Source organism: Anastrepha obliqua, chromosome 2 (assembly GCF_027943255.1).
Source record: "Anastrepha obliqua isolate idAnaObli1 chromosome 2, idAnaObli1_1.0, whole genome shotgun sequence".
NCBI classification, from domain to species: Eukaryota; Metazoa; Arthropoda; class Insecta; order Diptera; family Tephritidae; genus Anastrepha; species Anastrepha obliqua.
The window spans coordinates 99,399,708-99,412,331 of record NC_072893.1 but is presented as its reverse complement, the minus strand read 5'-3'; the positions used below and the strand labels follow the sequence as shown (position 1 = coordinate 99,412,331).

The 12,624-nt window shown below is 39.5% G+C and overlaps 2 protein-coding genes across 5 annotated transcripts; both read left to right on the top strand.

Moving 5' to 3' along the window:
* Positions 1 to 5,222: 5,222 nt before the first annotated feature.
* Positions 5,223 to 5,958, top strand: LOC129237791 (survival motor neuron protein). The gene has a single exon (XM_054872723.1). The coding sequence runs from the start codon at positions 5,309 to 5,311 to the stop codon at positions 5,912 to 5,914; it is 606 nt and encodes a 201-aa protein (XP_054728698.1). The 5' UTR covers positions 5,223 to 5,308; the 3' UTR covers positions 5,915 to 5,958.
* Positions 5,959 to 9,088: 3,130 nt separating this feature from the next.
* Positions 9,089 to 12,400, top strand: LOC129237928 (HEAT repeat-containing protein 6). 4 transcript variants are annotated; one of them, XM_054872920.1, is made up of 2 exons: positions 9,089 to 9,721; positions 9,796 to 9,885. In XM_054872920.1, exons 1-2 carry the CDS (start codon positions 9,199 to 9,201, stop codon positions 9,816 to 9,818), a joined length of 546 nt encoding a protein of 181 aa, XP_054728895.1. In that variant the 5' UTR covers positions 9,089 to 9,198; the 3' UTR covers positions 9,819 to 9,885. The 4 variants fall into 4 exon arrangements, with proteins under 4 accessions (XP_054728895.1, XP_054728896.1, XP_054728893.1 ...); XM_054872921.1 differs by lacking the exon at positions 9,796 to 9,885 and having other exon boundaries at positions 9,089 to 9,504; positions 9,570 to 9,655; XM_054872918.1 differs by having other exon boundaries at positions 9,415 to 9,504; positions 9,570 to 12,400.
* The last annotated feature ends 224 nt before the right edge of the window (positions 12,401 to 12,624 follow it).

Genomic DNA, 12,624 nt, shown 5'->3' with positions numbered 1-12,624 from the left:
ACAGGAGTTACTATTAGGGTATTTGTACTTCAACGATTCTTTAACTTTTTTTAAATGTGACAGGTCTATCATACAAGAAACAATGATTTACATATTGTATTTTTTCTGTTCTCGCCATATTCTTGGAGCACCAAAATTCATCTTGCGATTCCACGCTTCTAAACTTTTTCAGCAAGACGCATGAAGAAAATGAAGCTCCAAGTTTTTATCTTGATTATGTAGATAGTTTCATATAAAAATATTATAATTTTCCTATAAATTAGAAAACTTAATATCCACAAACGTAACAGAAATTATCTGCGGAATGCAAACATTAGAATTCAGGTCACATAGCTCCTTTTATATTATCAATGAGACTTTTAAGCAATGCAAATTTTTGCAACATCTTCAATAAGCGCACGCTAATATTCAGGTAAAACGCGGAGAAAAAAGGTGTACTCGAATCCCATCCGCATGATTTGATGATAACAATTAAATTGTTTTATTCAACTATCCATTTAACTACGTAACCTTGCTGCTTAGCCAACAGCTTAACCTAGAAGAGAAAAATTGCGGAGCAATAGAAAATGAACAGATAGGCGAAGCATATACTTAGGTGAGTATGTAACATGGTGCAATTATTCATGGTGTTGTACATTGGCAACTACTCACTCTAACTTGGCTTCACACATCTTGCCAACCATCGAGGTGGCTTCGGTCGTTGCCCTGATAGAAGCAATATTGTGCGCGCGGTTTATCTGGGCGTTTATGATGGGGAGTGGAGTGGTGGTGCTATGCACTCGTCGGAAACCATGTTGTTGTGGGGCTGGGACCAGGTGTTTCGTGAAGAGTGGGAGTAGGAGGGCTTCAAGTGTCTTCACTTCTGGGGAAAGGAGAGTTATCGGACGGTAAGATTCCCCTTGGTTGGCGGGTTTCCCAGGTTTCAATAGCGGGACCATTCTCCCTGCTTTCCACTTGTCAGGGATAATGAGAGTGGCCAAGGACAGATTGAAAACCTTTGTGAGAAATCCTACTCCCAATGGGCCCAGGTGCTTAAGCATCAGTATGTTTAGTCCGTCAGGGCCAATGACTTTAGATGATTTGGATTTGTTGATGGCCCTCTGAACATCATCACTGGAGAAAGTAAATGGTGCATAATCGTTCGTCAGTTTGTGCTGCCGCCTGGTGGTACCACGCTTGGATCTGTCGGCCGGAGGATGCAGTGTGAAAAGTCGGCGAAAATAGATCACTCATCTCTTCGAGTCTAACGAAGTGCAACCGTTAAAGGTGGTTTCTTTCTCGTGCTAACTGGCGCCAGTTGGAGACTCCAAGGGAAAGCAATCCCTTCTCCACCTGATCTTTCAACGTAGAGGAGGCCTTTCACTTCTTCTGCTACCACCAGCTGATACGCATCGAATACATTCTGAGTTGGAGCGTTTGTATCCATTCGGACGACATGACTCAACCGACGTATCCGCTGGATCTTTATTCGTTGCGTTATGTCTATGTCATCGTAAAGCTTGTACAACCAATCGTTCCATCGCCTGCGATATTCGCCGTCCCCAATGTGGAAAGGTCCAAAAATCTTGCGCAGAATCTTTCTCTCAAACACTCCAATTGTCGCTTCATCGGATGTTGTTATCGTCCACGCTTCTGCGCTATACGTTAGGACGATGATGATGAGAGCCTTGTAGAGTGTTAGTTTTTTTCGACGAGAGAGGAGTTTACTACTCATTTGGCTACTTAATCCAAAGTAGTACTTGTTGGCAAGAGAGATTCTAAGTTGGATTTCCAGACTGATGTTGTTATTGGTGATAATGCTGGTTCCTAAATAAACAAGGTCTTTTACAACCTCGAAATCATAACTGTCAATACTGACGTGGGTGCCGATACGCGAGTGCATCGACTGTTTGTCTAATGACAGGATTTACTTCGTTTTGTCCTCGTTCACCACCAGACCCATTCACTTTGCTTCTTTATCCAGGTAGAACTAACAGCGCGGTTGTTAAAACTGATAATATCAATATCATCGGAATACGCCAACAATTTAACGCTCTTATACAAAATTGGGTCCGAGCGATCCTCTCCAACAACAGGTAAAAGAAGTAACACGAAGCGAGTCACCCTGTTTGAAACCTCGTTTCGTATCAAACGGTTGGGAGAAGTCCTTCCCACTTCTTACGGCGCTGCTGTATTGAGCAACTTCGTTTTGCATAGCCGTATGAGTTTCGCGGGGATATCAAATTCAGACATAGTGGCATATAGGTAACTCCTTTTCGTACTGTCGAATGCAGCTTTGAAGTCGATGGTGGGCTTCTGCCTCTCACACAATATGCTCGCTAGAACCTTAAAGGTGATATTTAGAAGACTAATCCCGCGATAATTGGCACAGATTCCAGGATCACCCTTCTTACTGATTGGACAGAGTAAACTTAAATTCATCAGCCGGCTCTACATTACCAGAATAACTCGGGCTCTTCCCGACCAAGGGATGCCACCCCAGTAAAGTAGCCCTGTTTAGTGCACTGTATTTTACTCCCCATCTTTCATCACAGGCGTCATGTCGAGCACAACCATAGGCAAGCAGTATTCTATTGCAGTATCTGCCATAAACGTCTCCTCGCGAACTCCACCTCGGTTAGGTGTAACAAGTGCAACGGGTGGTGGCATCTTAAGACCTGCTTAGGCCTTAAGACCTATAGGGAGTGGTCCACACGGTATGTGACCACGTGTTGCTTCCGCCATCAGGTTTCACATGTCTCAACAGCTTCATCCTCCAATGCGCTGGCACTATAACCCGTTGTCACAAATCGAACTTCAACGCTTATTGGACAGTGGTGCAACACAACTCCTTCACTCCTGAACAACAAACCTCTTGCTTCAACCCAAATGGAAAAAGCAGCAGCTTTTGGTCCCCCGCACAGTCCGTTCTGTAAGTCATACTACAATTTCTCGGAACCTGTCATGAGTTAAGTGCAATTCTTGTAATATGTGGTACCACTTTCGGAGGTGCTCTGATCTACTAACCTCCCGCGACGCAAATTGGTGTAGAGCCCTGCAACCGCCCATCACCATCAAACCGCAACAACAGCGGCGCTACACACAGAAGGACCAACGTAGACAACCTCATGCATTCGCCACACTCCGCATTACGACAGTCCTCCCAGGGAGATTCAAGCTTGTCAAATTTAACTGTGATGGACTCATGAGCAAGATATATGAGATGATCGACTACAACGGAATCACAATAGCTGTGGTCCAAAAGACAAAATTGCACGCTAGCTTCTTCCTAATAGCCACCCTCTTTTCCACCTGGAAAAAGGAGGTCAAACTATAACTCAAAGTAAAAGTCGATGACACACCAATTCCGACTATAAACAACCCCAACATTTCGGGAGTAACCTTTGACAGTTTGCTTTCCTTCTCTGCACACACAACCGCAGTTGCTACTAAAGTCAAAAACGGCAACAAGGTCCTCAAATTGCTTACTGGTAGTACTTCAGGCCAAGTCAAATAAATGTTTCTGGCGCCATTTAAAGCAACTCGCCGCCGGTTCTAAATTACGCTACGCCTGTCTGGTTGCTGGAGCTAGTGATTCACAGTGGAAAACGCGTTCGAATTAGCAACGATTGTTTTCCATAAACCCCTCTGCTAATCGTTATAAGTATGAGTTGCTGCGTTTTGGCGATTGTTTTCCATACTTATAGCGATTAGCAGAGGAAAACATAAGAGAAAATATATACAATTGGCGCGTACAACCTTTTTAGGTGTTTGGCCGAGCTCCTCATCCTATTAATGACGTGCGTCCTGATGTGGTTCCACAAATGGAGGGACCTGCAGTTTCAGGCTGACTCGAAGGGCAGATATTTTTTATGAGGAGCTTTTTCATAGCAGAAATACCCTCGGAGGCTTGCCAGTGCCAGCGGTGAGGCGAACGCTATTACAAAAAACTTTTTCTTCATTTTGATGTTTCACCGAGATTCGGACCCACGTTCTCTTTGAATTTCAATGGGGACACCAAGCCATTCGGCTACGGCGGCCGCGTTTAGGTAAAAATATTCCTGCACTTAAATACCCATCACCGCACCACAAATGCTGGTATCTTGAAAGCAATCTACTCAGGCCCACAAATTACTGAACCAATTGAAAGTACTAAAAAATATCAACGCGAAGCTTAAAATTACGTTTCACAAGTAAATCGCCCCAAAACCAAACAGCTGATTTTGACGTGATGCGTAAAGTAAAAGCAAGGCTGGGATTCGCAATGATTGGGCAATTTTTGGCAAATTATAATGTCTTAATTAATAAAACTTGGTTATGGTGGATGTTGGTTGGTTGGATATTATGGAGGTGTTAAGGAACAACCTTTATAACTCCCAATTATTCGGTATATAATAGTTTCGTAATTATTTGCCTTCCGGACTGATGAGAGCTATTTTTTTGAAACGCGGCCGAAGACCGCCCACGCGAAAAGGAATTCTACGCAAAAGTAATGAGGATCGCCTAGCCAGAGTTGGACTGATAAGGGTTATTTTTTTTTTTTTTAAGGAAACGAGGTTTTTAATAAAGACAATTACAACCATCCTATTTGTTTTGCAGACATGATAATCGAATTTTTGTGAAGAAAATCTGTTTATAAAAAGCTTGAGGACCCGTTTGTAAAACTGATCGAAACAATACGATATACTTATTGTTTTAAAACTCCGCTACGCGCATAACATAATCCGGACAATCGCACTGTTTTTATTTTAAATTTCCTCTTGCAACGTTATTTCTGTATGGTTATATTTTCAAAAATGTTTCTCAATTTTACATTACACCAAAAAATACTGCAGAGTTACAATCAACCCTCCACTGAACATCTCTGCATACGAACTTCGTTTTTATTTCAGGTGTATCACAACACCAACTTTTCGCTAAATTACAAAACTTTAACATTAAATTACTTGAAAACTATATGTCTCCGGAGGGTGCGGTTTTAAGTTTTAAGATGGGGATACACCCCTCTATCCCCTCCTTTAAATATTTTTTGAAAGCATTACATTATACTAAATTTTTCCCAAAAGCAAAAACAAATACATCTATGTTTTTACCAATATGCGATTGCTATCACCTGTAATAAATTAGCCTTGGAACCAACATTGACATGTTGTGCAGATAGGTGTGCAAGTGTACATTATGCGTTACAAAGTATTCGATGCCATTCGGTACTAAACCGTAGTGTAGTACCCGCACTCGAAAGTTTTATCGTTCGATAATTATGGGCTGATGATAGTAGGGCGATTTCTTGAAACTGAAACATAATTCTTGATATTTGTGTTTGGTAGTAATGGAGCTCACTGCTAAAAGTTTTGGGAAGTCACTTCCAACTGATGTCTGGGATGAAAAGATTTTGATCAAATCTTATAACGAATGCGTAAAAGTTACGAACGAAGATATAGCAAAAAATATTGCTAGAAATACTAATATAAAAATAATGGGCGATTTCAATGAAGCTGTCGGTATTAGCGTCGGTGACTATGTACGAGCCATATATGAAAATGATGGTTGTGACTATGAAGCGAAAATAATTTCGGTGAACAAAGCAAGTGGAACCTGTGTAGTAAAATACATTGGATACGACAATGAGCAAACGGTCAATTTGAAGGATCTCGTTCCTACTTGGGGGAAGAAGGCACGCCGTTTGCAGTTTGAACAAGCTATTAACAGTACAAATAACTATCACAGTGATAAAAGGCCAGATATAGGTCACTCTAAAGAAAATAGTTTTATTAAAGTTCCCCCACCTCCACCAGTACCCCCAATGTTAACTCAAAATGTAAGCGGTTCAGAACATTTGTCTGCAATGTTAATGTCATGGTATATGAGTGGTTATTATACGGGTATATATGAAGGAATACAAATTAGAAATTCAAAGAGGAATTCTAAAACTTGATTTAATTGTAATAAAAATTTAGTTTTTCTTAGCAACCGATTTAAGTTAATGTTTTATTTCGATAAAGGAACTCACGGGTATTCGTACTCCTCGGATCATTATTTGCGCGAACCTGACCAGAGTATCTCGTAACCTGCAATTTTTGCAGTGGCTGGCGGCATCTTTGGACATGTGCAGTTTTGGACACCGTTAGAGATTGCGAAGTGACTGGGTCGTCCCTTGCTCTAGATCGTGGCCATATCTCATTATCTGGTCACAATAACACCACAAAGCCTCACGCCCCAAAATTGAGCCATTCTTCCGAGAAGCTTGCAGCATTGAACTGCAACGAACTTTCGAGTAGATTTCCCAATTAGACAATACCATGGAATGTCAAGGAAATTTTAATGGCACCGTCCAAGATAAAAAACTACAATAGCTTCTCACAGATCATATGCGAGTCAGTGGTTGTTGTTTTCATATCAGCTTACTAAGCTCTGTCGGTGCGAGTACTTACCGGTCGTCTTCGTCTAATGGTAGGCGCAGAAATCGTGCTGTTTCGACAGGTTAGGTCAAGAGGGAGAGGGGTATTAGATGATTGTGATTATTGTCGTTCGGTGTGCCTTCACATGCGGGACATATATTTGGTATGTTGGTGGTTCATTCGGAATAGATAGGAGTGGGAGCGTGTCATTATTCTGTATTACAAAATTCTCGGTGACAAAATTCTGTAAATTTGAAAAAAATTCTGCTTTTCTAAAATTCTGCTTTCCAAAATTCTGCCGGAGTTGGACTGATGAGGGTTATTTTTTGGAGCGCGGCCGAAGGCCGTCACGCGAAAAAGAGTTCTACGCAAAAATAGGGTGGATTGCGTAGCCGGAGTTGGACTGATGAGGGTTATTTTTTTGAAGCGCGGCCGAAGGCCGCCCACGCGAAAAGGAGTTCTACGCAAAAATACTGTGGACTCTATCGAAACTGAAGAAAAAATTATTATTATTATTTTTTTTTTATTTAATATCTCGAATAATAATAATAAAAAATAATAATAAATTAAATATTTATATTACCTCTTTAACATTGTTAACATTATATTTTAATACAGAATTTTGTAATACAGAATTTTGAAAGCAGAATTTTAGAATGCAGAATTTAAAAAAACAGAATTTTAAAAAAGCAGAATTTTAAAAAGCAGAATTTTGTTTTTAGAATTTTGTACATACAGAATTTCGTCACCAACCCGATAGGAGTTATGTCTACAGTATCCAGGACACGATTGGCCAAAGTGACAAGGGTCTCTACGGGTAGCTGGACTTCTTCTTATGCAATAGATAGTGGTTGGAATCGGATGACGACATTCAGAGGTCAGGAGTTTAGGAAGGCGGTAAGTGTTTCATGATAAATGTTGTTTAGTGTCTTTTGGTATACTGTCCGGTCCAGTAGTTTTGACGCAGTAGTAGTGACCTAGCTCTTATGCTGTTCACTAGACAGGGCAAGTTTACTGGGGCGGCAGCCCTTGGTCTGGAAAAAACCCGAGTCATTCCGGTAACGTAGAACCGGCTGCCATGTGAACGCAGGTTTCACCCCTGCTGACACCTGCTTGAGCATTAGCCGCCTCCCAGGCACGTCAGGAGACACCTGTTAAACTACGCCGACGAAATCCAGGACAAAACTGACCGAAATTTACTGTACAAGACAGTGTTTAGACAGTCAATAAACGATATTCATCGGGAGACCTGCCCCACCTTCTAAAGCTCCCGTCCTGTGAATGCCGTAATCGGAGTCCAACCACCACCAATTGCAGATGAAGAGCTCTATCTTCTCTGTGAGACACGTGTAACACTGGTACAATTACGCTCTGAACAAACATATGTGCACGACACTAACCACCTTTTCACATGCCCCCTAAAACCTACTCATCTAACACCCCTCTCCCTCTGGACCCAACCCGTCGAAACAGCATGTTTCCTGGGCCTACCTTTAGATGAGCTAGACGAAGACGACCGGTGATATGCCCTACACTGTCGGGGCTTCTGTTACTGTTAACAAATAAACCTAGCTCTTATAGTTCACCATTCCCTGCAATCTTATTGATGACTACATCGTCCGCGTTCACAAGACCTTAAAATGTCAATGTCAAGCTGTTCTTTAAGGCAATACCCAGTTCTATATCTATATGCCCCGTGACCTGATGCCATGAGATCGATCCACTTATCAGAAGTGAAAACGAAGTGGTAATTAGTGATTTGAATGCCACCACACCCACGACCGTAAGGGAAAACATACGACGATTCGACATTTAGCACAATATAGGACGACGCCTTTATCAGAATGGGGGGTAGCTGCACCAACTCGGCTTTCCTAATGATTGCCAGCGCTGGTCTGGCTAGTAGCCGAAAATAGCTGGTCCGTATCAAAGAGGAATGGAACACGTCAGTTGACAATCACAGTTGTTGTTCAGTTTGACCAATTTTTTATCAGAAACACACCAAGTACGAGTGATGCCAAATCTCCTAATTAAATTAAGAACTTTATCTAGAATATTTACAGAAACGCAGTACAGACTTCTATTATGTCTGTTAAAATTAATAGGTTAGCTTTCCTATACGCCCGATCTCGGTCAGGTTGAGATTTTACTTCGACCTCATGTCTTTTTGTGCACATGAAGTGCATATCATTAAAATAAAATAAATTTGTTTCCTGCGATTTATCGGAGCCAGCTACACTTCTGCTATTCTGTTCCTACCGCATTTTTTCCCGACGGTAATTTGTACGGAAAGTAGTTATTTTCCTTTTGGCGCCCTCTAAAGTTGCTTCTCGAGCAGAATCTAGTATTGTTTCGCCTTTTCTTCCCGATTACAATATGCCTCCAGCTTTACACTCCATAAAGCTGGTAAGCATTGGTAAATTTCAATAAATTGTGACACACCTGTTCATCTCGAATGTCAACACAAACTGAGACACTACTGCATGTCATGCAGACTGGGACACGATTAAGCAAAGCGAAAAAATCTAAAATTCTTGATTTTCATGATGCAAAAGCCGACAACAAGTATAATATGTGTGACACAGAGCAAGTACTTGTGTCACCCGACACGCACACATATATATAAGCTGATGGGCTTGCATGCTTGAGCGTCTTTAAGAGCTATAAGAGCAGTTACAACAGTTATCGCTGGTGTATTTTGGGCATGCAAATATCGAAATCGAAATACTGTTTAAATACCTTTTAGTGGGATTAGAATTAAAAGTCAGTCGAATTTGTCACTGTTTTTAAATTATTTGGGCGTATAGTGTGCAATCGGGATATGCATGCAACAAAAATGGAATACGAAAAAATTTTGACTGATTTGAAAGTGCTGAAGAATTTTACCGACAATTCTGAAATTTTGATTGAAAGAAGTCTTAATATCTTTGATTTGATGAGTACAATTGAAATTTCTGATGAAATAGTAGAAGAATGCATTGGTCAACTGCTCAGAATTCAGCTTTCGTTTTGCGATTATAGAGATGACGAACGGGTAAAGCGTTTTTTAAAATGGCTTTGTGATGTTTATTCAATAAATAGCGCTGTCGAGGTATATGCATTAAGAGCAATAACAAAAGTTGTCAAGGTATTCCCAAAATATAAGATGATGGTTTTCAATGAACTATTTCATCCACAATCTTTATTGTACAGTCGATTGAAAAATGATAATGCGGGCAAGAAATGTGATGATTATGTTCTATCTATTTTGGAATGTATAGATTTGATCTTTAATGATACAGATGACATAAACCGCTCAGATTGGCAAATGGTGACTCTTAAAGCAGTTTTGGAGTTTATGATCAGTATGCACAATTTATCAAATTTTAAAGCTTGTAAAGTCCCTCAAATAATACTTTATTCTTTAATTTTGATAAAGAAATTGCTTTCCTTGTGCCATGATGATATAAACCTCTTCATTACGGATCTATTGGAAATATCTCTGGGATATATGTTTTTTGAAAACCCAATTGGAGCAGGGAGGCAGACCAGACCTCTGAAAATAAAATTCTCGCAACAGTACTCTCAAAACACACCGGATGATTTAGCCGCAGACGAGCCAAAGGCGTATAAGATTGGAGGAAAATCTGCAAAACAGAAAAGATGTCGATTAACAAGAACCAGGGGAATTGTTAATGCTTTAGAATCTGCTTTTAAAAACGAAAAATCTTTAGAGGATAATTCCATGCTTATTTCAAAAAATTACTTCGATGTAAATCAATATGATGTCCATCAAACTGATATCAGCGCTAAAATACGTATTACATCAATATCGCTGTTTGGCGATGTAACTAGATCTATGGAACGACGATATCTTTATTCATATTGGCAATCCATTTTCCCGTGCGATATAGCCGATAGTATAAATGGTCGGAATGATATCCTTGTCGTATGCCAAACTGACGAAAATATGCAATGTCGCTGTGCAGCTCTTCATGTTTGTACTGATCTGTTTTTAAACTCCAGGGATTTATTCAACCAAGCAGAATTCAAAGTTACAACTACGGCATTCGTTCCATTTTCTCAAATGCTTGGTTTAACTATTATGTTAGCTTATAAAACGCTTATTACAATTATTGAAAAAGAGAGCTCAATACCTGTTATAATGCAAGCATTAAAATGTTCAGCGGCCTTAGTTCAAGTAACTCCATTTGTTAAATTTGAATGTGACTTAGTTTATAATTTTGTGAATACGGCTAAAAAGCTTGCCTCTCACACCGATTTCCGTATTCAAATTTCAGCGTTAACAGTGTTGGAATATTTGTTAATGGAACCAGAAATTTCTATTGGATTACTTGAAGCTTTAGGTATACCTAAGGGGCGTCTGAAAACATCCAAGAAGTATCGGAAAAATATTAACAACGAAACAGTTATGAAGGACTTTGGTGTCGAAAGTGTATACAACACTCGTGAGATACAAGAAAATGAAGGGACGAGTATCGAACCATTTTGGTTAATTTCAAAAGTGTTTTCCAATTTAGGGATAAACCGTTCACAGCACGGCGCAAGGTGTCGAAAAATAAAAACATGTAACCCTTTACGAATTAAATGCCTAAATTTATTGTCGGCAATGGCTACACATTTTGAATTATTTTTAAGACATCAATTAGAGGAATTAGCAATTGCTTTGGAGGATGCTTTAAATGAGGATCAATTTGAATTTCGGTTGACCGGTTCGAAATGCCTAGATGCATGTGTATATCAAATGAGTGAGTTTTTAAAAAACACTGTTAAAGTTGAAAATATTGAAACATGTAAACACTTCTGGACTCGTATGGTGCCCGTCATAATGCATAAAATAAGCAAAGAAAAAGAATCAACTATTAAAATAGTATTGTGTGAATCATTAAGTAACATTGGCATGCTTGTTTTTGAAAATTTAACACAGTCCATCCGATTGACTTTGCTAAGCTTTTTAACTAGTGTTAGCAGTGACCCTGTAGAGGATGAGATAATTCGTGCCACAGTTGTGCGCGCACTATCTGTTTTCGTGACTTTTCCGTCAATGCGTATTGATCTTGTTTTTATCGAAAATACTGCAGAACTGATTTTGCGATTAGCAAAAAGTAGAAATATTGCCGTACGCATTAAAATTTTTTGGGCTATGGGGAACGTTACCGACGCCTTGGTGGAAAATAATATGGAAATATCAAATGAACCTATTTCGGATGAAATTTTGTGGAGCTTGATTAGAAACTCTACGTATGCGTGCATTGATAATGATAAGGTTCGCTGCAACGCAGTCAGATCTCTTGGGAATTTATTGCGCCTGCTTTCGGAAAAACATTTTTGTAATTTGTCGGATAGAACTGTGATTAATTGTTCTATAAATAAGCTAATTGAGAGTATACGCAGTTCAGGATCTTCAAAAGTCAAATGGAATTCATGCTATGCAGTCGGAAACATGTTACAAAATGAAAATATATTCTTATCTACGTATACTTATAAAGATTTAAACTGGCAATCATCACTTTATTCTACACTTTGTCATATTATTCAAAGCCACACAAATTATAAAGTTAAAATTAATGCAACAACTGCTATAATTCATATTACTAAGCGAAAATATTTCGGAGAGCACTATGGAATAATATGGAGCACAATAATAAGAGCTATAGAACAATCGTACAATCTGCAAAATTTTTATGAGTACAACCACAGAGATCAGTTTCAAGAAAAATTGTGCGTAGTAATGTGTCACATAATAAATTTAGCTACGTTTGATGATTTTCCTCTGCTTTCCCGTATGCTCTTACAAAGAGCAGAAGTGGTAAAACAAACGTGGATAAAAGTGACCACACGCATGATTCCTGGAAAAGCTACTCCTTTACTGTCTTCCTGTTCACATTTGGATGAATTACTAAGAAATCGTTCAATATTGAATCTAGAGCAAATAAACGCTATTAAGTTTGTAAGAGATTGCATACCTTTTTGCTACTAACTGAAAACAAAGTTTACTTAAATAAAATTTGTATTAAATGTTAGTTGGAATCGACTTATTTCTAAATGGCGCTTTTGTAGTTGCTTCACTAAAACCTGCCCATGACCGAATTATTTACAAATTACTGGGACCCGGGGTCAATAGGAAGCTATATAATTAACGCGGTCGGCGTAGCCGAATAGGTTGGTGCGTGACCACAATTCGGAAGTGCCTAGGCTCGAATCTCCGTGCCACATCAAAATGATGGAAAAAGTTTTTTTTTCTAAA